The 26,157-nt window shown below is 34.5% G+C and overlaps 1 protein-coding gene across 2 annotated transcripts in view; it reads left to right on the top strand.

The window, feature by feature from the left end:
- Nucleotides 1-25,867, top strand: part of RNGTT (RNA guanylyltransferase and 5'-phosphatase) — a 226,184-nt gene extending 200,317 nt beyond the window's left edge. Inside the window, exons 15-16 of one of the 2 annotated variants that reach the window (XM_081293720.1) lie at nucleotides 21,708-21,831; nucleotides 23,206-25,867. In XM_081293720.1, coding sequence (XP_081149846.1) covers nucleotides 21,708-21,831; nucleotides 23,206-23,369 — 288 coding nt within the window. In that variant the 3' untranslated portion in view covers nucleotides 23,370-25,867. Of the gene's footprint in view, nucleotides 1-21,707; nucleotides 21,832-23,205 lie in introns of those variants that run through there. The other variant, XR_014021908.1, reaches the window with a different exon arrangement.
- Nucleotides 25,868-26,157: the final 290 nt, after the last annotated feature.

Genomic DNA, 26,157 nt, shown 5'->3' with positions numbered 1-26,157 from the left:
GTGTAAACCAAGTTAAAATTATTAGTGACTGATTTTGGCAAGTCATATTTCTTGAGACAATTCACTGATCCTTCTGTCTACATTTCTTAAGATTTTTTTTATTATGGAAATTTATTTTTAAAAGGAAATGACGTGGGCTTATTTTAAAGTGGCCAATAGAGAGGCTGAAGCCATTTTAAATTCATTCTTGTTTACGTGAATCTGTAGTACACTGTTTAAAATAGAAAGTTTGCAAAACTAGCTCATAAGAACATGGTTAATGTTCATAGGACCTTCAAATTCCTATCAGTTGTACTATATAAAAATTCATTTCTTATTTCACATTTACATATTTACAATGTATATTTAATGCTTCTCCTAATTGGACACTTAATGGAGAAAGGAATGATGCATTTATTGTTTTTTCGCTACTGTGAAAAATATTGATAAATGCTGTGTGTGTGAGTCATTATCTTTCAAGTTTTAGGAAGCAGGAAATTCTTGGTTAATGTTAAACATGATGTGGTAGGATGCTTTGCTTTATTTCCCATCTGATATAAAAATATATGGGAAAAGGTTTGCTTGCTGCTTGTTTTTTGTTTTTTTGTTTTTGCCTTCTTCACATCTTCCGGATAGGTAACATTCTGTTTCTTTCTTGGCTAGAAATCATACACACTGCCACAGTGGTAGAAGAAGCCTGATTTCATGTTGCAGCAGTTTTTATGAGACTTTTACTTAGATAGCTGTAGTTGATCCAGCTTCTAAGTACCCTTATGAATGGGTCATTAGCTTGGGCTTAGTCTGTTTTGATTTGGTTTTCAGACCCAAAGTATTTAACTTTTTATTCATGTGTATTTGAAAAAAAAAAAAAAGAAGAAGAGAAGAAATCCTGATTAGCATTATTGTCAAGTTGGAGACAGAGAATTCAACACATTATCTTTTCAAGATTAGGAGAAAATAAGGTATGTTGAAGCATAGAATCTGTGGAATCAGAAATGAGTTTCTTAGAGAAAGTGATCTTGGTAAAAGGGAAGTGGCTACCAGAGTGGAGAAGATGATATATTAGTCAGTGGGAGGAATAATGCTATGGCTGTAGAGCATCAGTTATGTGTTCAGTGGGATATTTGGCTATGAATAAAATAATGGTCCTTATTTTGTTCCCTTAAAGAGCTTATCATCTATATGGGAGAATGTACATGGAAAGAAGGAATTATATTCTAGAATAATAAGCCATATGGTATTTCAGAGACTGACAAAATAGGCTTAATTCTCTGGAGAAAAATGCCATCTGAAATCTTTTAAAGTAAAGCATCAGCAACACTTGACTAGTGTAAGTGTAACCACAGAAGAGATGGGTGTGAGTGTTTGCCCAATCAGGCAGTCTCTTCATAATGCAGTTTTGGTAGGAAAGGAAGATGGCGGGAGCTCTGAGGTGGGGTATCATATGGCATTCTGAGCAACACTCGTGTCCTGAGAGTTGTCCACCTCCATTGTTTATATAGAAAAGGCAAATTGCTTCCCTTACTTCCTTGCTGGTTGTTTAATCAGTCCATTATTTTCTTTGTATACAGTACAAGCTTTGTTTACCCAACTTTGGTGATTGTTTTGAAATCAAAGTAGTAGATCTCATTCAGTTTTTTGTTTTGTTTTATTTTAATGAATTAAAATAGAAGAGAAAATAACAATGGATTATATCAGAAGTTTTTCTTCTCTTTGGTAAAACTTGTAAACAAGTTCTCCCTTTTGTTTATTAATTATTGTCCTGTAGAACACTACAGAGTCAGTGCACTGCACTGAGACACCAGAAATATGGACCCTGGTTCTAGCTCTGCACCCAAGAGGCATATACTTCAGGCAAGTTATAGTCGTTCTGTGAACCTTGGTGTTTTCCATCTGAAAAGAGAGAGCTGGTATAGCTGAGCTTTAATGTTCCCTTCCAGCCAAGATTCGGGACAATGGTATTCCTTCAGAAGCAGTTAGGCATAAAAAAAAAAAAGATTTCTGTTGAAGTTGCACAGAATCCTTTATTAACTCAGAAAAGTGATCCTAGGAGCTTCTTGCTTTTCTTTTTGAGCTTTTTGTTTTTCTTTTTAAGCCTGAAGTAAATATATGCATGGCTTGCTACCACATGATCCTGATTCCTGTTGGTTGATGTCTCTCCCAAAGTGCACGGTCCACTGCATGAAAACAGAAATGTGGGTTTAAATGAAGAAATGTTGCTAGAGATCTTGGTTTCTGGACGTAGCTTCATGGGCTAGTTGTCACAAAAGTGAAGAAAGCATGCAGAGACTACTGTGGAGGAAGGGACATGTCTAGCCCTGTTATTCATTTTCAGTTATTGGATCTGCATATATTATATGTGATCTCTCACTCCTTTGTAAGATGCCTAGAGAAGATATCTACACCTCCATGCATAAGGAATGTTAAGTACTGAGGAATTCTGAATTGTCAACTCCCCTGATACTTAAAGATTACCTAAAAAGAGTGTCTAGCTATGTAATAAGTAACAGAACTCTTTTATTCTGTTCATGTTTGTGTATTTAGGGTGATTTTCTGTAAGAGCTTACCTGTATGCTAGGCAGTAGCAATTAAACTAAGTGTAGCAAAATGGTACACGTTACAGTTAAAATTCTCAAATGAAAAGCTCTATGCTTATAGCTGTGCTTCTGATGAAGCAGAAAACTATGTGACCATCAGAAAAACAGAGCTGCTAACAGCTCCATATGGGGCATTGTGAAGCAGTTCTGTTGACACATGAATACATTTCATATGATTATCATAAAATTGTGGCCTGGAAATTGAGCAGCCATGGTGCTGCATTTCAGACTTCACATTTATAATAAGCTGTAATAAAGTAAACATTTTAAATGGATATGAGAATAGGCATTACTTGCAATCACAAATGTATGTTCAATTGAAGTGCTTTTGAAGCTCAATTTGACAAAGCAAACAAATTTCCTGGCATTATTAACATAATTGTTCTCACTGTTGAGCTCTGATTTCTGAAAAGTTATTTAAGCAAAAAACAAGCTGCTAAAAAATCAAACTAAGAATGAGTTACTTTTCCTTTTATCATGTCATATGATGAGAGAAGGATTCACTCTGCCACTTCTCCTGACTTGCCAATCCATTGCTAGCCTGTTTAACTCTTGAGTTCTTATCTCATGATTAATCTGGGGTCAAATTCAGCTGTTCATTCTGCCATGAGCAGAAAGTGGGGCTACACAGCTTTCATTTGCTAATGAACCTTCAAGATACGGAATAGTTGAAACAGGGATCTTCACCCTACTCCCACACATACCTTTTCTGAGGCCAGAAAATGACTAGAATATTCATTTTACAACAGAATGAAGAAAGCATGACTATATGTAAATTTAACACCAATTATATGGCAGGATTTGAAGGACTCTTATCCCTGGAATATTCCAAACACAAACCTGGAAATGATAGTGGTAACATTTGAAGTGTGGTGCTGAGAGTTAAAGAAGTGATAATTTAGAGCCTCTGGGCACAGAAAGGTACTAGGCATTGTGCCCCTTGTGGCAGCTGACAAAGCTGGTAATGTGTTCTCCTCTTTTTGTGTTCTAATGCTCCATAGTGTTCTCTGATTTTTAATAAACCCCAAACATCCCTCCTGTGTTGTAGCAGAGCCTCCCATAGCAAGTGTGCTACTTGCACAACAGTTCACCACAGTGGGAGCCACTCCTTAGGAGCTCAGTGTTGCTGGTGTACTTGTCTAAAAGTTGGCAAAGGCACAGCATGACACTCTTCAAAGACTCACACAGTGATTTTGGATAGTCATAGAGTTGAGCTGGCTGTGTCAAAATTAGAGAGAAGCAGCACACTAGCATGGGACTGTCCTGTAAAATACTGACAACTGGTAAACATTCTTGCCAAGCATATACTTACCTGATATATTATTTTTAATAAGCTCCAAGATTGTGTTAGATGCTTTTTAGAGGAAAAGTGAGAAGCCACTTACTTTAATCATCCTCAGACATAGTTTCATGTACTCAGAAAATAATTTCCCAGCAAATAATAGATAACCACAAGTGCCTTATTTAGAATAGATCCTCTGGAGACTTGATAAGAGCAGTGGAGTGATGAATGTCCTAAATGTGGGGATTTTTTTGCCCATGTAGTTTCAGATTTTGTTCCTTATTCCCACCAGGAGACATTCCCATTATCCTAACTGGGAAAGACTAGAACAAAAACCTAAGAAAGTATGAAAGTGGCAAAGGAAGGAACAAAATGAGAAATTAATCTGATTCCAAATGTAAGAATTACAAATTGTAAAAATTCTGATCTTTCAAAGACCAGGCAATTGGTTACTTCTAAATGTAGAATTTTTTTTTCAAGATAATAAAATAAACTTTACACACATGCAAAATTCTAAGCAAAGCCACCCTATCTTCTTTCTAAGTTTGAAAATAAAAGCAGGTAAACCAGTTGCCAAGACAGAGAACACTTGAAATTACTGGACCCTCCTTTAAATACCACTGATCTTTATCTCACAGAGCTAACCTAGGACACTTAGAACTTAGTCTCTTTTCTGCATCTTTTTATTACCCACATTTGAGATTTCTTAAACTTCTTTTGTCTTTCTTGACCTCTTCTTTCCAAGCTGGTATGGACCAGCATATGACACTGAGACTTGTAGTATGCTTTGGTTTTGTTTTTTTCTCATATGCAGCCTATTTTTTTTTTAAATCATTTCTTTTTGGGATGATTATATTTCATTGAGTTCAGCACAACTTACCGGATTCCACGTGTCTCTAGTTTATAGTGACCACAAAGGATACTTCATTAGCTCAACTCCATTAGTTCTTTGGTTTTAACTATTTAGTAAATATTTTTGTTTGTTTGTTTGTTGTTTGTTTGATGCTGAGGATTAAACCCAAGGCCTTGCACATGATAAGCACATTATCTACCACTGCACTATAACCCCAGCCCCTAATATTTTTTTTTTTTATTAGGAGCAAAAGACAAATAAAAAGTTACTTTTTATCTAGTATGTTGAATTTTACTATTATTACTAAGAGAAAATACAGTGAAAAGCTCTAGACCCAAATACAACTTTGCAATAATTGATTATTCTGATCCTTAATTTCTTTGTTGTTATAAAAAGGATAATAATACATGTAAAGTGTCATCTTATATCCTACAGTTATGTTTAATTTATTAATATTATGTTTAATTTAGCATTTAATAAGTATTTAATTTTTTCCATGAAGGAAAAATGTCAGTCAATAATTAAACATAAATATCTCTGATGAAAATAATGATCTTGGCTGAAAAATCTTAAAAATGTTTTGAGTATAGGTTATCAAAATAGTGAATTTGCTGTCTCCTCTGACTTTTATACATGAATGGTCATGTACATGTGTATGCATGTGTACCCACACTAAGTAATACAGAGAATGAGAGGGGCACTTTAGTACTTTAATATTGCAGAATGAAAGTGTTTGATTTGATGATTGCCAAGTTTTCTGTTTGGAGCTTCAGCTCCAAAATATTTGATTTTATGAGGGGTTATTGAAGTATGTTTTGAAAAAAAAAATCTTGTATGAAGATGTTTAGAAATTGTGACACAATGCAGATAATTTTTTGCAATAATTTTCAAACTTTGTCTTTTGATATTTCAAAATATCAAAGTATCTGGAACTGATGGTTTATATAAATCCATCATGAATGTCTTTCAAGAAAACATACAGACAAAATGGAACCCCATGATTCCAAGCATTATTATTTCTCTGTATTTGTGTAGTATCTTGTCAATAACTCTAGATCTTCTTTCTCAAAGAAGACACAGATTTGTACCTGACAAAGAGTTAAAGAATAACTTTAAATGACTGATTGAACATACCAAAGTCCAGTTATATCTGCTGGGGTTAGAAGTCTTAGTAAGGCTGCATTGATTTTAGGTACAGACTTGTAAGAAAGCTTTGTTTGCTCAGATGAATCCTGGTCATGGAAACATTTTCACTTAATTAAGCAGTTCTTTGTATCTAATCTAATGATTCAAAGGTTGTGTGAGTCTGTGGAATTTAGTTCCTGATAGTGCCACAAAGCAAGCTGAGTCATTTTAAAGAGAAAGTGCTTGTTCTAGATGATCAGAGGAGAAGATCCTCAGCATTATTGTTGGTGTTTTAAATGCTAAACTGAATGGAAAGGAAATCTTTTATTATCATTGAAGCATTTTAATTTACTGCCACATACCCATGTAGATCTATCTGAAGGACAGCTCTCTTGAGGGCTCTATCCTTTTAATAAGAGCATAGTTGAATAGTTGAGTTTATAATAGGTGAGAGAAAGGAGATAATAATATAACCAGCATGCATTGCTAAATGAATTTTAAAGTAATATTGGGCCTAAGTTGTTAGCAAGTTCTTGAAAGTAAAATAATGGGCTCATTTGTACTATTCATTGACAGCTGCTGTGTACAGTGGCACACACCTCCAATCCCAATACTGGGGAGGCTGAGGCAGGAGAATTATAAGTTTGGAGCCAGCCTGGGCAATTTAGCAAGACCCTGTCTCCAAATCAAATTTTAGACAAGAGCTGGGGGTATAGCTCTACAGTAGAGCACACTTGCCTAGCATGTGTGAGGCCCTAGATTCAATCCCCAATACTGCAAAAAAAAAAAAAAAAAAAAAAAAAAAACCCAAAAAACTGTATGTTGACATCTTCATTTCCTAGCTCAAATATCAGCTTCAGCATATTCTGAATTTTTGGTACCACGGCTATTTAATAATCATTAAAATGATTTTCAGCTAGATGTATGCTAGTGCCAGAAGTGGATAGACTGTCAAATTCACTAGGATAAACTTCATGAATTATTTGTATTGGTTGCACAATAGACATCTTTAAAAATAAGCAAGATCAGCTAAGCCTGCCATTATATTTACAACTGTTTATAAAAAAAAAGTATTAAATATGCATTTTGCATTTTATCCCCCTTGTATTAATGGTATATTGTAATGCTTTCCTTGGTCGTGTATATGTTTTATTATTTGAGCATGCAGTGAAATTATGATCTGCTTATAATTCTCATCATGCTTGGCACTAAACAGACTGGGAGTCAACATGCCATGTTATATAAAGTTTGGCACTCTACTAAGCCATTGCCATGATCTCACCTTACCTGGAAAGGTGCCTGTTTTTTCCACGTGACCTTTTCCTTTTGCTAGTTGTACCCATAGAAAGGTCATTCAGTCTAATAATGGCTTTTCATTTGGTCTAGAAATCAGACAAAAGCTTTGCAGCTGTGAAATGTTACCCATTTTAAAATTAACCTATTGTAAATCCTTAATGATTGAGAAATTCTGCAATTGCTATGATTTGTGGTTTGTGCTACTTCTAGAATAGCAAGCAGCAGAGATGATACAGGTCAGAATGATGTGCATTTGGAAATTGAAGGAAAAGAAACTTAACAGATATTGGGCTTGGTTCAGGCCAACATTTTATGCCCTCTATCCTTCATCAGTCACATACCACTTTCTCTCCCACTAATAGTCTCTCCAAGGTGGAATGTAATCCTTGAAGATAATACTTAGATGATAGTTTTATATTTAAGAAGTAAAGTTGCTCATAAGTGTGGTCTACCTTTTGCCTCTTATCATATTTTTTGAACCTATAACCTAGATTCTAAGGGAAAAAGAGGGCACAGAGGTTTGATTCAGATCAAGAATTTGAATTTTGATAATAAAACAAGTTAGTTCTGTGTCCTCATGCAAATTACTTAAACTCTCTGGCTTCAGTTTCCACATCTCTAGAAATCTCAGGATTTATATATAGAAAAAAAAATTGACACTATATTAGAGAATCTAGTAGGGATACAATATGTCTCTGTACCACTTGCTATCTATTAAATCCTGATTAAATACTTAACTCCTATGTCTTTGTTTTCCTATATGTAAAGTGGATATACTAATAGTATTTCTAGGGTTGTTTTAAGAATTAAATAAATTTGTTTAAAGCATTTAGAACAATATTCCATACTGATCAAGTGTTGAATAATAATTGTTACTCATTCTGGGAGGCAGATATTAAATTAATAATCAAAAAATAATTTACAGAGAATAATAAATAATGGAAAGTTGTAAGGTATGCATAGATAATAATAAGTAGGGTCTGTGTCATTAGTGCATTGCAATGGTAAGCTGTTGATGGGATGATCTGACTTGATTTATCTGGTTTTTTTAATTGACATGTTTCTTTTATTTTTTAGTTTGCCTTTTAAATTTTAATACAATAAATTCACTTTTGGTATATAGTCCTATGATTTTAGATAAATACATACAGGCAAATAGCTGCCACTGGACTCAGGATATAAAACAGTTCCATCACTACCCAGTAATTTTCACATGGCATTCCTTTGTAATCAATCACTTCTTCTACTTCCAAACCAACTACTGATCTGTTTTCTGTTTCTTTAATTTTGTCTTTTCTGGTATGTCCTGGAAATGAAGTCATGAACTCTGTAGCTTTTTAAGTCTAGCTAAATCTGCTGTAAACATTTGTAGTTTGGGCTTTTATGTGAATGTTTGTTTTCATTTCTCTTGGGTTATACCTAGGAATGCTATTGCTGATTTTTAGGATTGGTGCATCTGTTTAACTTTATAAATAAACTGCCAAACTGTTTTCCACAGTGTTTATACCATTTTCCATTCTCAGTAGCAGTGTATGAGAGATCAGTTGCTTTACATGTTTTCAGCACTATCAGTATTTTTATTTCAGATATTCTAATAGGTATATAGTAGTATCTCATTGTGGTTTTAATTATAATTACGGGCATGTACTCACACCTGGCCCATTTAAAAAATGGATTGTTTATTTTCTTTTTATCGAGTTTTAAGGTTTCTTTATATTTTTATGTATTCTGTATGTACATATCTTTGTGAGTTATATTATTTGCAAATACTTGATCTAATTTACATTTTGCTTTTTGCTTTTTAAATTGTTTTTCTAATAGTATCTTTAGAGAGCATAAGTTTTAAATTTTGGTAGTTTAATTTATTACTGATTTTATGGATCACATATGTTAAATAGACACATTAAATGTGTATTTTGGAGGTAGGATTAGTAGACCCTGGTCATGGATTGAATATGAGGGAAAAGAAAAGGAGAGAATCAGGAGGAATCCTAGGTTTCTGCCTAGAAAAACTTTTTTTGTTTTTTGAGATAGAGAAGACAAGAAATAGAGTCAAAAGAAGATGAAATGTAGAGTTTTGAACATGATAGTTTGGGAAGGGTGTGGAATATTCAAATGAAGATGTCAAGTAGGTACCAGGAATGTAGCTCAGTGGTGGAACCTAGCATACGCAAGGCCCCAGATTCAATCCCCAGCACCACAGGGGAACAGAAAAAGGTGTCAGATAAGTAGCTGAAATATATATTCAGTATGTGTGTATTTTCAAAAGGGTATATATAGAATATAAGAGGAAGAGTTTGAGAAAGAGTCGGATTTAAGTGGGATGTCCAAGAAAAGCTCAGAGAAGACAGTTTTTGTTTTTACTTGCATTCCCTTTGTACCTTCTACATGCCAATGTTGTAAAATCTTTTTTGCTTATGCCTTTGGAAACATTGTTAATCACTGGCTGATATATGTGTTTCTCCCTTCCTCCTTGCCCACCCATGCTTACTTTCTCTCCTCCCCTTTTTCTTCCCTTCTGTAAGCTGGCATCTTATTATCTTTTAAGTCTTTGCTTAAATATCATCTCCTTGGATAATCCCACCCAAAACTAGTGTCTTTCTCCCTATATTAGTCTCTGTTACACATTATGTTTTCTTTGTAGAACTTATCATAATTGGTAATTATTTCTTTGTTTATTGCCTGCCTTTCACACCAGACTACATTCCAAAGGGCAAGGATTGTGCCTGCCATGTTCTCAATTGTATCAGCAGTCCGCAATTTGTTCTTGGCATGTAGCTGCTTGGATGAGAGAAAAATGGACCTAAAACTCAGAAAACAGGAAGGGATAAAATTTGGGGGTTATCCACGTATAAATGGTATCTTAAGTGCAAGCATATGGAAACTTGATAACTTCAGGAAAGTCAGCAAATAAGCCTGAGAAGGGGGTACAAAGGATAGAAGAGGAAAGCCAGATTGTGCATCTTGGGCCAGAGACAAATGTTTTTAGAAGGCAGGGGTTTTCTGTGCCAAAGCAGTGCTGAGGGATTCAGATATGAGTCCATTTGATTTAGCAACATAGAGGTCTTTGATAAACTCAACAGAAGTTTTTCTGTAGTAGAAAAACTGGAAGCCACACTGTAATAGACTGAAGAATGATAGTAAATATGAAATAGATGAATACTTTTTTGTTGTTGTTTTATTTTGCAATAAGTTCTCACCAAATTGCCTGGCTGGTCTGGAATTTGCTAGCCTTCTGCCTCAGTTTCCCAAATACCTGGCATAACAGGTGTGAGCCACCATACCCAGCTAGTTGATTAATAGTTGACTGCGAAAGACAGCACAGTTGTCTTTTGGTTGAATTCAGTGTATCAGCTAACATTCATATGCCCACATAGGTGTTTAGTAATTGAGAATATTTTATAAATCTGTGTTTAACTGAAACATTTACTTCTGTTTTGATTATAGTAGGATTATAGTACTAGGATATGCTGTTTAAAACTTAAATTAGAGTAGAAAAGAAAAACTTGTTTCAGAAGGGGTCTTTTATAATTTTGTACTGTAGAATCCTGCTTTGGTGTCTGTACCATTCTTATAGCCATCTTAAGACAGTTGTTGAGTTAGGTTACCAAAAGCATGGGCACATCTCCTGCTGCCAGGACACCCAGTGCCGAAACTGAGCGAGGTGGCTTTGTATTTGTGTAACTGGCTTTTTATGCTGATGTATGCTGAAGTTTCTGTACCCCATTTCAGCTAAAATCTGATCAGGAAGAAAACTTTATTTCATTCTACACATAGTAATTTCCAGAGTGCCAGGTCCTGTAATAGCTGGTGGGATTTAATATAATATTGCAGCATTAGAAAGGGAGACCTATATTTGAGACTTTGCTATTCCAATTTTTAGGCTTGGAACTTGAGGTGAGATATTTTAAGTATCCTAAGCTTTAGTCTCCATGCCTGTGAAAGGGCAATAATATAATTCCTGCCTGTTTTAGTCAGCTTTTTTGCTGCTGTGACCAAAAGATCTGACAAGAACAATTTTAAGGAGGAAATATTTATTTGTGTGCCCATGGTTTCAGAGGTCTCAGTACATAGATAGCCAACTCCATTCCTCAGGTAGAAGTGGGGTGTGGTAGCTGGGGACATGGCATCAGGAAACCAAGAGCTCTTCTCACCACTGCAAAATATAAACCCCAAAGGCACCCCCGCAGTGATGGCCTCTTCCAGCCACACCCCATCTGATATAGTTACCACCCAATTAATCTTATCAGGGGATTAATGCGACGATTCGGTTAAGGCTCTCATAACCCAATTGTTCCACCTCTAAGATTTCTTGCTTTGCTACACATCAGCTTTTGGAGGATGCCTCGATCTAAACTGTAACACTTTCTCATAACTTTGTGATTCATCTTAAATGAGGTGAATCATTTAATTTACTCACATATCTCGCTGCATAGTTTTGAAACTGGGCTTAGGGCCTCATTACAACCTTTTTGTCTTTCATCTCAATGCTTATTTCTTCTAATTTATTGTGCCTTTACATTGAAAGTCAGCCTCATGTTTATAACTTTAATGAAATGAAGCAGTTTATTTTTATGATTTTTATTAAAAATCATGAAAGTCAAATGTGATGAAGAAAGTTTAGAAAATAAAGCAAAACACAAAGAAAATAAGTCATTCCTAATTTTGAGCTATACACACTAAGTACTACCATCATGTTGTTGATCTGTCCAGTTATCTTATATGAAGATTTATCATACTTTGAATAATAACTGTGACTAATGATTTTATTGGAAGGTGGTAAACTATAGTTTACCATGAATTTCATACCCTGTGTTGTGACTTGTCTGTACTTTAGTATAAATAAGGTGAAATTATAGCTGTTTCCTTTCTAATTGGCTATTTTATTAGTTTAATGTCTGGTTAAAAGGCTTAAACAAGATCTTACTGATCATGAGAGACTTTCTGCTATGAGTTTCTACCTTAGCAAATGCAAATTATAACATTTACATATAGTTCTTCATTATAAGGGCACCAACAATAGATATTAATGCAGGAACTTTAAAAAAGTGGTATATCTAGCATGTTTTTAAAATTTTGCTGGCTGTGATGGTGCAAACCTTTAATCTCAGCTACTCAGTAGCTGAGGCAGGAGGATGGCATGTTCTGGGTCAACCTGGGAAATTTAGTGACACACTCAGCAACATGGTGAATTCCTGTCTTAAAATAAAAAGGCCTGGAGATATGATTCAGTGGTAAATCACATTGTATTTGATCCCTGGTACCATTTTTCTTTAAACAAAAATCAAAAAGTTAAAGAGAAATCATTTGATAAAATACAGCACCTCTTCATGTTCAAAACACTAGAAAAACTGGGGATAATAAGAACATACCTCAACATTGTAAAACTGTCTATGTTCAGCCCAAGCCAACATCATTCTAAATGGAGAAAAATTGGAAGCATTCCCTCTAAAAACTGGAACAAGACAGGGATGCCCTCTTTCAGCACTTCTATTTAACATAATCCTTGAAACTAGCGAGAGCAATCAGACAAACAAAAAGAAATTAAAGGAATATTCATAGGAAAAGAAAAACTCAAACTTATTCCTATTTGCTGATGACATAATTCTATATTTAGAAGATCCGAAAAATTCCACCAGAAAACTTCTAGAACTAATAAATGAATTCAGCAAAGTAGCAGGATAGAACACTAAAGAAAGAACACTAAAGAAAGAAATTAAAGAAGATCTTAGGAAATTGAAAGATCTCCCATTCTCTTGGATAGGCAGAATTAATATTGTCAAATGGCCATACTACCAAAACCGTTATACAGATTTAATGCAATTCCTATTAAAATTCCAGTGACTTTCTTCATAGAACCAGAAAAAGCAACCATGAAATTCATTTGGAAAAATAAGAGAACCAGAATAGCCAAAGCAATCATTAGCAAGAAGAGTGAAGCAGGAAGCATCACAAAACTGGACCTTAAACTATACTACAGAGCTAAAGTAACAAAAACGGCATGGTATTGGTACCAAAACAGGCATGTAGACCATGGTACAAAATAGAAGACATAAGACAAACCCACATAAATATGTTTATCTCCTATTAGGTAAAGGTGCTGAAAACATATATTGGAGAAAAAATATAGCCTATTCAACAAATGTAGCAAAATGAAATTAAATTATCCCCCACTCTGCATAAAAATCAACTCAAAGTGGATCAAAGTCTTGAGACACTAGAACAGAGACCCTGTCCCTAATAAAAGAGAAAGTAGGCCCAAATCTTCATCATGTTGGCTTAGGACATGACTTCCTTAACAAGACTCCTAAAGTGCAAGAAGTAAAATAAAAAATCAATAAATGGGATGGATTCAAACTAAAAAGCTTCTTCTCAGCAAAGGAAACAGTAACATGATGAGAGAACCTACAGACTGGGAAAAAAAATTCTTTACCACACATACGTCAGAGAGAGCACTAATCATCGGGATATACAAAGAACTCAAAAAACTTAACACCAAAAAAACCCAAACAACCCAGTCAATAAATGGACTAAGGAACTCAGCAGACACTTCACAGGAGAAGAAATTCAGTTGATCAACAAACATATGAATACATGTTCAACATCTCCAGCAATTACAGAAATACAAATCAAAACTACTCTTAATATTTCATCTCACTCCAGTCAGAAGGGCAGCTATTAAGAACACAAACAACAAACAGTAAGTGTTGGTGAGGATGTGGGGGGAGAGGCACACTCTTACGTTGCTGGTGGGACTGCAAATTGGTGCAACCAATCTGGAAAGCAGTATGGAGATTCCCTAGAAAACCTGGAATGGAACCACCATTTGACCCAGCTATCCCACTCCTCATTCTGTACCCAAAGGACTTAAAAACAGCACACTACAGTGATGCAGCCACATCATTTAATATTGTCAAAATGACCATACTACCAAAACCATTATTCAGATTTAATGCAATAAAAATAGCAGCTGAGTTCATAATAGCTAAACTATGGAACCAACCTTGATGCCCTTCAACAGATGAATGGATAAAGAAAATTTGGTGTGTGTATATATATATATATACACACACATACATACACACAGTGGAATATTACCGAGCCTTAAAGAAGAATGAAATCGTGACATTTGCAGGTAAATGGATGGAACTAGAGGAATATCATGCTAAGTGAAATAAGCCAATCCCCCCAAACCAGAAGCCAAATACTTTCTCTTATAAATGGGTTCTGATCCATAGTGGGGCCTGGTAGTAGGGTGGGTGTTAGGGAAGAATGAAGGAACTTTGGTTTGTGTAGAAGGGAGTGAAGATACGAAGCTATAGGGATGGGAAGGATGGTAGAATGAGACAGACATTATTACCCTCTATACATGTATGATTACAGTACTGGAGTGATTCAGCACCATGTACAGCCAGAGGAATGAAAAGTTGTACTCCATTTACGTACAATATGTCAAAGTGCATTCTACTGTAAAATTAATTAATTATATTATTATTAATTTATTAATATTATTAATATATTAAAATAAAAAGGTAAGTTTTGTCAAGTATTTTACTTCCTCTACTCAATGGATTCATTTTCTAAAAGTAACATAGCATAATTACCCTACTATTATGTATTGTTTTTGTATTAATGTATTATATATCTAATAATTCAGTCTTCTGCTGTTTATATCACTCCTACATCACAAAGAAAACCTTTATCATTCTTTTTTTTCTGATTTGTTGTTTTATTTTCTCTGCCTTCATGAGCACTTAGTAATGAAGTTATTTATGTGAAAACAAGATTTTTGAGTTGATTTCTTGAGATATATTTTTAAAAATCTACCCTTCATCACACTGTTTACTTTTTGAGTGATCAAAAAGTAAAATTATAACTTCAGGAAAGGAAAAAATTGCCAACTTAATTTGATTCCTGACAGCAAGTCATAAAAGGTGGGCAAAAATGTCTAAGTATAAACCTATATTTACATCTCATTTATTCACCACCATCACACACTTTTCCTCTTTCTTTCCTCTCTTTTCCTTTTGCTTCCCTCCCTTCCTTTCAATAATAATTTTAAATTTGGCCAAAACCGATGGTCATAATATTTCCTTAGCATAGCCTAGACTGTTAAAGAAAATTTTGTTCTTAAAAAAATCCCTTGGAGGGCCCCACTGTAAAAAGAAGAAGCAAGTTTAAAAGACCCAAGAGCTAATCTAAGATTTCCCAGTGGCCAAAGTTGAAATAATTTGAGCATCAAAATAAATGAAGACAGTGTTTTATTATAAGCCAAAGAATAAAATAAACATCCAGAAGTTCATATTGATATAAATAAGCAATTAAATAGGGAAGAAGGGAAAAATCTTCATTATAGAAGTCCAAATAATAAATGTACAAGGCATTGAGGAAATAGAAAATTCTGTTGGGATAGTATAGTGATATTTGCTGCATGCTGGATTGATGTATAAATACTACAATTAATGATGGAAACTTTGAGAAACAGGTTATGTATATAGCTTTAGAGTATCTTCTCTAAGAAATTTAAGTGACCACAAATTCTTTAATACCCTTTTTATTAGGAAGTGGAGCTTAATTCCCCTCTCCTTGAGCAGAGCTAGATGTTCTGACTTACAACTAATCATAGACTATGGAAAGGAAAAAAAAAGTAATTTTACAGTACAGAAACCTGGCAAGCACACTTAAACCGAGTAATCAGGGTTAACATCACCAATAATACTTTCAGATATGATAGAATGAGAAGGGTGCATCCCTCCCAACCGATAACCTTAGTCGCATTATGAGCAAACATCAGAAAATTCCCAGTTGAAGAGTGTTCTACAGAATATCCAGTGCTCTTCAAAAGAATCAAGAACTGTTTTGAGAAACTATCGTGGATTGGGAAGAGTCTAAGGAGATGTAGCAATTAAATGCAATGTGATTTCCTCTTTTGGATCCTAGAACAGATGAAGACATTAATGGAAAAACTAATAAAATGTGTAGTATAGTTTATTATGTTGTACTAATGCTAACTTTTTTAGAAGTTGATAATATAACCTGATGTGTAAAATATAAACATTAGAGGAAGTTGGGTGAAGGAAATACAGAAACTCTCTGTACTATCTTTACAACTTTTCTGTGTATAATTATCTCAAAATTAAAAAGAAAGAAAACCAACTCCCTGGTGGCTTTTCAGTATGCTGGTATTTGGTATTTCAAAGTGTCTTCAAAACATATTACCTTCAGAGAAACCTCCCTTCCTTTAGCCTTTGTTCAATTAAAAATAATAATAATATTCCATTATGTATATATACCACATTTTCTTTATCCATTCATCTACTAAAGGGCATCTAGGTTGGTTCTACAGTTTAGCTATTGTGAATTGTGCTGCTATAAACATTGATGTGGCTGTGTCCCTGTAGTATGCTGTTTTTAGTGCTTTGGGTATAGACCCAGGAGTGGGATAGCTGGGTCAAATGGTGGTTCCATTCCAGGTTTTCTAGGGAATCTCCATACTGCTTTTCAGATTGGTTGCACCAATTTGCAGTCCCACCAGCAATTTAAGAGTGTGCCTCTCCCCGCACATCCTCACCAACACTTACTGTTGTTTGTGTTCTTAATAGCTGCCCTTCTGACTGGAGTGAGATGAAATATAAAGAGTAGTTTTGGTTTGTATTTCTGTAATTGCTAGAGATGTTGAGCATTTTTCATATGATCGTGTATCTTCTTCTGAGAAGTGTCTGTTCAGTTCCTTGGCCCATTTAGTGTGGAATATTATTCAACATTAAAGGAGAATAAAATCATGGCATTTGCAGGTAAATGGATGGAGCTGGAGAATATAATGCTAAGTGAAATTAGCCAATCCCAAAAAAACCAAATGCCGAATGATTTCACTGTTTTAAGGATGTTGATTCATAGTATGCTGCGGTGGGTGGGGAACGATTAAATGAACTCTAGATAGGGCAAAGGGGAAAAGGGGAGAGAGGAGAAGGGAGGGGGCATAGGGGTAGGAAAGACAATAGAATGCGATGGTCATCATTACCCTAAGTACATGTATGAAGACATGAAGGATGTGACTCCACTTTGTGTACAACCAGAGATATGAAAAAAATTGTGCTCTATATGTGTAATATGAATTTTAATGCATTCTGTTTTCATATATAACAAATTAAAATTTAAAAATTTATTAGATTTGCAAAAATTTAAGACAACAATAATAAATAATAAAAAGATAAGGTTTTGATAACGAAACTGAACTTCCATAGATCAGGGACAGTAATTCTAAAGGCTCCTATCCTACCCTAGAAATAGAAACACCTGTCTACTCTGTGCAAATCATTTCAGCCAACACCGATTGTGTGGTTTTGTGAGCAACAACAACAAAACAGTCTGTAAAAAAGTGGCAGAACAGAGCAACTGTGATTTTTTTTTTCTTTCCATTTTGGGTCTTTCATAATGTGTGTTATACTTGAACTGCTAATTAAAAATCTTCAGAGGTACTAGGTCCAGTTTCATATGATAGTCTCTTAACTCTAGATTATTGGTACATTCACATACTATAGAAGTATGTTATTCAATAAGAAGGATGCATGAAAAAAATTTTCTATATAAAATATATATTGCTTTTTAACATCCCCCCCCCAAAAAATGAAAGCTTATTAATTCAATGTAATTATGGGTACAGATAGGAAATTGTGATTTGTAAATATTTTATTATTTTTACTTTCAAGCTCTCATTAACTCAAACTAAAATAACAGTTGATTTTAGAAGGCCTAATGGACCTGGTTTAATAAATAATAATATGTAATTGAGGATAATTGTCATCATACTAACAAATTATAATATGGATACTAAAATTAAATGCCAGTCTTTCTTTTGATCTAAGTATTAGTGAAATCTATCTTTAGTTTGTGCATATATGGGAGATATTATTTTTATCAGTTAGATATATTTTATCATCTAACCAAATGAGGGCCTTTGCAGTATACCTATCTTGGGAATATAACTGGCATGATCAATGAAAAACAAAGTATTGTTCTTGAACATGGAAATGCAGTCAAGTTAGTAGTGGCAGATGCATGTATTTTTCAGGAAGTTCTCTTTCCCAGATTGTTAATGCTTGGCCAAACAGATACACATATAGTTAATAAATACTGCTAAGTTACTATAGTCAGATTGAGCAACACATAATTTATAGCAATTCTGAAACTAAGAACACAAGAATGATAAGCTATATGATAAAGACTTACCATAATTGCCGCTTCATAGAAGTACAGACTACACATTGTTGACTAGCAAGCCCATTCTTCTAAAGTAAATATTATATAATTTTCTTGACAGCTATATTCAAAATGTACCTTTTTATGTCAGCATGGTTCCTTTAGTGAATTTCCTTCTAGAGTTTTTTTTATAAGCAATACTTTTAAAAGAAATTAAAGAAGATACAAATAAATGAGAAGATTTTCAGTGTTTATGTTTGAACTATCCATACTACCTAAAGCAATCTCTATTAAAATCCCAATGGTATTCTTTTTTAACAGAAGTAGAGTTCATATGGAATCTAAAGGAATCCCAAATAGACTCGAGCCTCATACTTCCTTATTTTAAAACATACTACAATAGTAACTTAGATAGTGTATTTAATTACCAGCATAAAGACAGGTCACCAGTTATGCTGGCCTACTCCTGTAATACTAGCTATTTAGGAAGCCAAAGCCGGAAGATCACAAGTTTGTGGCCAGCCTCAGCAACTTAAGAGAGATCCTATCTCAAAATAAAAATTAAAAAGACTGGGGATATATAGTGGTAAAGCACTCCTGGTTCACCGCCCTCACCACCACCAAATAAAACAAAACAGTATAACAGAGAGCCCAGAAATAAACCTGTGCATAGGTGAGCCAAATGATTTTTCACAAAGGTAACAAGACAACACTGTGGGGAAGGACAGTCTCTTCAATAAATGGTGCTGGGAAAACTGAATATTTACATGCAAAAGAATGAAGTTGACTCTAACCTTATATCACATAGGAAATTAACTGAAAAATGGATTAAAAACTAAAATTTAAATCCTAAAATTATTAACTCCTAGAAAAAAAAGATACACGGGGAAACTTCAGGACATAGATTTAACAGTGATTTCTTGGTTATGGCACCAAAACTAGAAGCAGTAACATTAGAAATAGACAAAAGAGACAGTATCAAATTTAACATCCTTTGCTCATCAACAGGGTAAAACAGTGGAATAATTGTAAATTATGTCTGATAAGGTGTTAAGATCCAGAATGTGTAAGAAACTTCTGTACAACTCAACAACAGAAAACCTTGGTTAAGAAGTGGGCAAAGGACTTGAATAGACATTTCTAAGAAGGTATTTAACCAGAAGCATATGAAAAAGATGCTCAGCATCATCAATCATTAGGGAAGTGTACATCAGAACCACAATGAGATATCTGACATCCATCAGGATGGCCACTATCAAAAGTAGACGACACATGTTGGTGAGCATACAGAGAAGTTGGAACCCCGCAGTTGGTAGGAATGTAAAAGGTGCGACCGTTTTGGGAAACAGTATGAAGGTTCTGCAAAAAATTAAAAACAGAATTACTATATGATCCAGCAACCCCACTTCTGACTTTCCAAAAGAACTCAAAGCAGGATCTTGAAGAGATATTTGTGCTCCCACATTAACAGCAACATTATTCATAATGGCCAAGAAGTAGAAGGAACCCAAAAGTTCATTGACATAGTTAAAGGCAACTTGATATATACATATGATGGAATGTTATGTAGCTATAAAGAAGAAGGAACTCCTGTCACATGCTATAACATGAATGAACCTCAAGGACATTTTGCTAAGTCAGTCAGAAAAGGACAAATACTGTGTGATTCTACTCATTTGAAGTATCTGAAGTAGTCAAAATCACAGAAGCAGAAAATAGAAAAGTCTGGGTGGAAGGGAGAATTAATGCTTAGTGGGTCCAGAGTTGCAGTGTTGTAAGATGAAAAAGCCTGAGAGATCTGTTGTGCAGCAATGTGAATATACTTAGCATGACTGAACTGTATACTTGAAAACTGTTAAGATGGTATACTTTTTTTAACCAGTTTTTAGAAAGAAATGTTTCATTGCCAATTTTATATTCAATTACCAATTTTACTGATTATCTATGATGTCCCAGGCATTTTTATTTATTATTCTTGCAATGACTCAGTAAATTAGGAACTTGTTTACCCATTTTAGAAATAAGAAAATGAAGACTTTGAAGGGGTTGGAAACAAATTTCTGTTAGATCTTTCAAATAGTATAACATACATGTGGTTATCTAATTGAATGAATTGCCTAATACTTGGCTATAAATAGTAAATCAAAAGTAAAAAGGTGGGTCCCTAGTAAAAAGTGCAGGAGAGTCTAGTCTACCATGATGGATAGTTGAGAATAAAGATACAGGTTTGCAAGTGGACCATTGACCATCAGTTTTTGGAGGCAGGTCTAGTTCCAGAACCATTGAAAATGTTGGAATCGTTAGATTTGTTAAAAATGCAAATAGTTCAATCAAATATAATGCTCATTAAGGGACAAGAAATACAATTTGAAAGTTTTTATGAAGATATGCACTATCTAATCTGTGAATTGAAAGCATCTTTTAAAAATTTCCTTCCCTTCATATTCCTAGGTAATAGTGAATATGTGGGTAGAAAAATGAGAGCATTTCAAATAATGCTAATGAAGTTAAATGATTGCAATCTACCATATTGTGAGGAAAAGTTGTTAGCTGTGAAAGATGAGGACAGAATTAAAATATTACCATGACTGGCATTTGATTTGAAAACTGCAAAGATAAGCTTTGGTTCCTATTTATGAAAACTGTCCTCACAGCCCAGTGGAATATCTTTTGAAAGGTTCTGTAGTTACCATGGATACTTTTTAGCTTTGATAAAGTAAGTTTTAATCCACATTCAATCATCTGAAGTGAAGAAGCCAAGAAACCCACCAACTAAAGTCAAAGTAGCTTCATCTCTATATTCATGCAAGTTTGGCAGATGAGAAGAAAGTAGCCTAAAGATTAGTTTTTTGGTTAATTATTTCTACTTAAAAGCAAAATATTTAGGATGCACATTGCTTGGGTTTGGTTCTGCCATTTATTTTTTATGTGCAACTTTTTCTTTTTATGAATAAGGGGAAATTCTTGGATTTTGACATAGGAATTTAGATAGTGAGACCTTCCTGAAGGTTGAGGAAACCTAATCAGTATACTCAATTTCTGAAAGCCACAGACACAGACAGTATTGAAGGCTTGGTCCCCATGGTAACATATTTGCATTTGGCCCAGAAGTGGCTGCTTTCTGCTTAGCTTCTTTTAATTGCTATATATTGACAGCCGTTTTCATGACTATTTATAAAATGTCGGATAAATGAGCATGTGTACAAGGGAGTGCACACCATATCTTTAGGCTTGATTAGACACTTCAGATGACAACGAGCTCTGCATGAAGAGTTACTGAGGTGTTTTTGGCATTTCCTAATGTGTCTGTCACATAGTGGAAGCAAAAAGCCTTTCAAATGATTTAAATATTTTTGTCAATTCTCTTTTAAAACAGGTGACAAAAGAGCTAAAACAGTATGACAACAAAATTATAGAATGCAAATTTGAGAACAACAGCTGGGTCTTCATGAGACAGAGAACAGACAAAAGTTTTCCTAATGCCTACAACACTGCCATGGGTGAGTATGACAACCTACCAGTAGTTATTACATTAAAAAAAAAAACAAAACTAAGTTGTTAGAACCCAGATTCTGCTGTATGTGCCATTCTACTTGATGGTACATAGAGTCATTTGTACCTCACCCTTGTTGACCAGAGCAGTGTCATGTCTGGCACCCTATTTGGTTTCAGTCAGCTTTAGGTTTTCCTCTCTAAACTAGTGGGCTTGTGCCATGTGCCCAGAAGAGAGTGTAAAGGGCAGGATACTGGGCTATATACAAGTTGAATTTATCCAACAACAACAACAAAAGCCATGATAATTTCAGATCTATTCAAAACTATACAAATCATTGTTCGCCAGATGGTAAAAGACAAAATTAGCAGGGGAAAGTAATTTCCAGCTCCTAAAATAATTTTACAAACAATGGAGAACAAAGTAAATGAAAACCATTTTAAAAAACACAAAATCTGCTATGCCATCCTTCAAAGTGTTCTTTGGGTACAATCTGAATGCTTTTGGGATTTTCAGAATAATTAAGTTTTTTTTTTTATGAGAAACAACACAAGTTAATTGAAATTTATAGGGTATACTTATTACTAGTAGCAGTTGCCCTAGATTACATTTTTTACTGGAGTTGAAAAAGGTAAAAAACAAGATTAAAGGTTAATAGAGTTGTGGACTTTAGCATGCTTAATCAATGATATGATAAGCTTAGAAGAAAATACAGAAATTGCCAGTTTAGGTTTTGCAGTTTAAAAGTGATTATTGTACATTTAAGGGCTTGAATTAGTATCCACGTTTGGGATGAGTTCAAAAGTAGCAATGATTAAGCCAGTGTCTTTTTTCCCAAAATCAAGTAGGTAAATAAAGTGAAAATGATTGGTACTAAATTTTGGTCATTTAAGAAAAGATGCTTTATTTATTAGACAATTTTCAAAGAAGTTATTAAAATAAAATAATATGGTCTGCCATAGGCATGGTGAGTAATGCTATGCTAAGTGTTTCAGAATGGACATCTTCCTGAGGGAAAATTGGAAGATTGACTAAAACATCTATAGAAAAAGTGCACTACAAAGTATGGACAATAGTTCAGTGTACGGTGCTAGACTAGAATCCCATAAAAAACTGTTTGAAGGAATAGAAAACCATAGTGAAGACATGCTTATAACCCAAATACCTAAAGTTTTAGTTTAAAATTAATATTCCAGTAAAGAATCACCCCTAGGAAAGCAGTTATTTGGAGGGTGGGCAGAGGGAGGAGATTAGTTTAATCAGAAGCATGTCATCCTTTGGTAAAATGGCAGTGTTTAAACCTTTCTCACAAGCCTGTGTGTGGTGAGTCAGCTTCCCTAATTAACCCTCACATGAGATGCTTGTCTCCCTTTGTCCACAGCTGTGTGCAATAGCATATCAAACCCTGTCACCAAGGAGATGCTGTTTGAGTTCATTGACAGATGTGTGTTAGCTTCTCAAGGGCAGAAGAGAAAGCATCACCTGGACCCTGACACCGAGCTCATGCCACCACCACCTCCCAAAAGGCCACGTCCTTCAACTTAAGACCTACCTGCCTCTGACTTCAGGCTCAAGAGGAAAGATGAGTGAGAAAAAATGCTATTGCCCCATTTTTGCAGCCAGAAAAATGAAAAAACAAGTGTGACTTAATGTTGATGCACATTTGAATTAAAAAAAAAAAAAGAAAAAGGAAGGTATTGTAGCCAACCTGTATATTATTTGATGCATTTGTTTCCTCAGTGCTACAGTACCTAATGGACTTAAATATTTAATTTATATCTGATAAACTCAGCCTTACCTTGTGTAATCTGAAGATTGAAATATCCAAAGGTTTAAATGAGATTGAAATCAATGAAAAAGAGGCCTTGTTTGTATATGGATAACTTTACCTTTAATTTATAAAGTTAGCAATCTGGAACTGTGAGTGCATAAAACTCTGTATATTTTAGAAGCTGTGTTTCAACTATGGCAAATTTTCCTCTTAAAAGTATAGGCAATGGAATTAAAAGTTCTTGCTATCATTTATCATGATCCCCTACATTTCTGAAATTCCTGTATTCAGAAACAGATGACAAAGTTGTTAGGTATTGTGTATTAAACAACTTGGTCTGGCTTATATTATTTTAAGAAGTTGTTTTGGAGATGTAAAAGTAAAAAAGTAAAGCTCCATTTTTGTGACTTGCATTGCTTCTTTAACAAGTCCTTTGAGTATTTTAATCTGTTTCTATTGTTTGGAGTACAATATCAGATATCCGGTGTGTCCATTCTGGCAATAGTTTTGAACTACTTACCACCAGGTCCTTTATGTATGGCTCTCCTGGGAGACTTTTCATTTTTAAATGCCAGGGCTACTTCTGCTTTACCTCAGTGGTATCAACATGTTATAAATTACATTAAAACACACAACTCACTGTGATCTATGAAAGCGATATCAAATACAGATGATGTTGTGTTAGTTCCCTAAAACAAAATGGCCAAGGAAATGCCAGCTGACTCCTCTTATTAGAAGGTAATATCAACAGAATGGAATGCTGTCACTAGAAAATCCTACACTTGTAGGAACTAAACATCAAGGAAATCAAGACATTTACTGTCAAAGCCAAAACTGTATCTATATTCTATTCTAGGGATGTTATTTCAGTGATACATCTGAATTCCAAAATGTTTACTGAGAGATAATGGGTTTAAAGGGCAGGTAATTGGTCATCTGCCATTGTTGAGAAACTGTATTCTGATTGATTTGTGAAGGAACTCTGAGAATTAGCTGATTAGAGGCTAATGTATTTATTTTTAGAGGTACATGTTTTAAATATATGTATTTAAAACAAATTTTCATGATCTAAATTTTATATATGTATATGCATATATATGTAAGTATATGCAACAGTGTATATTCTTCTACTGATGCAGCCAGACATGAAAACCCAAATGAGTTACCTAGCAGGCTGAATATGTGACAGGATTTCTATATGACATAGCACAGATTAACCAAAAATGTATTTATATGCACCTGAGTTTTAATGTTTTTAAACAGTTTTCTCATGCAGTGCTTTTCTATGTGAAGTATTAGAGTCATGCTTGGGCTTTTTCCTTTATTGTTCCCAAGTTATGTAATGTGTAGTGTGAACTTATCCAAAATGCCATTTTAATGTTTTTTTCCTAAAGTGCTTTTGTATGTTTGGGCGCTAAAGGGATTTAAACATCTGAATGCCACAGTGACTACTGAAAAAGGGGAAATTCTCAAGGGTCCATGTGTCTTTTACAAAGTGAATCTTTAAAAAAAAAAAAAAATGACTATGCAACTCCAAGTAGCCTGATGCCTGCTTCCCCAGGATTAGCAACTCTTCACATGGTATGTTGCTTGCTTTTGAGCCCGTGCAAAAGCAAGCTTTTGCCAATGATCTTTTAGAGTTAAAATGTTTATGGTAACCATAACCTTTGAAATGAGTCATGTGAAAAGAGCATCTGATTTTTAATACACCCAGATATTTTCTTTTTGCCATTGTGCATTTAGCAGGACTTAATTTTCTAAACTTATCCTTTCCTTTCTATTGAAGTACAATAGTTGGCCTTATAAGTAGATTCCATTTAGCCCCCAAACATGCTACCATTTAGAGTATCATAACAAGTCATTTAGAGAGTCAAGGGCAGAGGGGAACCTAGAAGCAGGACTTGGGACATTATAAGGAAACCCTTCCCTTCTTAGGTCACTTCCCAATAGCTATTTTCTAAGACTGAGGTATTTTAGATAAGGAGAAGAAAATTTTGCTTTTCCTGAGTTATCACATGTAAAAAGCTTTAGCTTTTTGTTTGGAAAAGGTGTGGATGACTCTACTGCCTGGATGGTTACATTTGCTTTCCGTGAAATGCTCAGAAATGTCAGAACATTCCTTCTCTAATTGTGTGTCAGTGCGTATTGTAATAAAACTACTGATTTAAAATAAGAAAGTGTTTACTTTGTTTTCACTGGTGTTGCTTTTGTGTTTCTTCTGTTGTTGGTATCCGATCCTGTTCCTGTCAGCCACACCCAATGTAACGTATCTAGTTTTGCTGTACTCTAGAGATTAAAATCATGTCTTTAAAATATCTTCTATTTTTCTTCCTGAGAAACTGGTTTTTGTTATCCATATGAAACTAATTTGATTGACATGGGGATTGTATTTTTGAAAGCTAGGAGAGTTGGGGGAGGACATCTTTATATGATGTTTACATTTTTGTTTATCTACCTTACCTTAGGAGGTTACACTATGAGTATTCTATTACATTATTTTTAATGCATTTAATTCTTTTAAAATACTCAGCAATAAATAGCCCAAAGTGAAGAAGTAGCAAA

This window comes from Spermophilus citellus (genome assembly GCF_964194105.1).
Source record: "Spermophilus citellus genome assembly, chromosome: 5".
NCBI lineage: Eukaryota > Metazoa > Chordata > Mammalia > Rodentia > Sciuridae > Spermophilus > Spermophilus citellus.
This window is presented reverse-complemented; position numbering and strand designations above follow the sequence as displayed.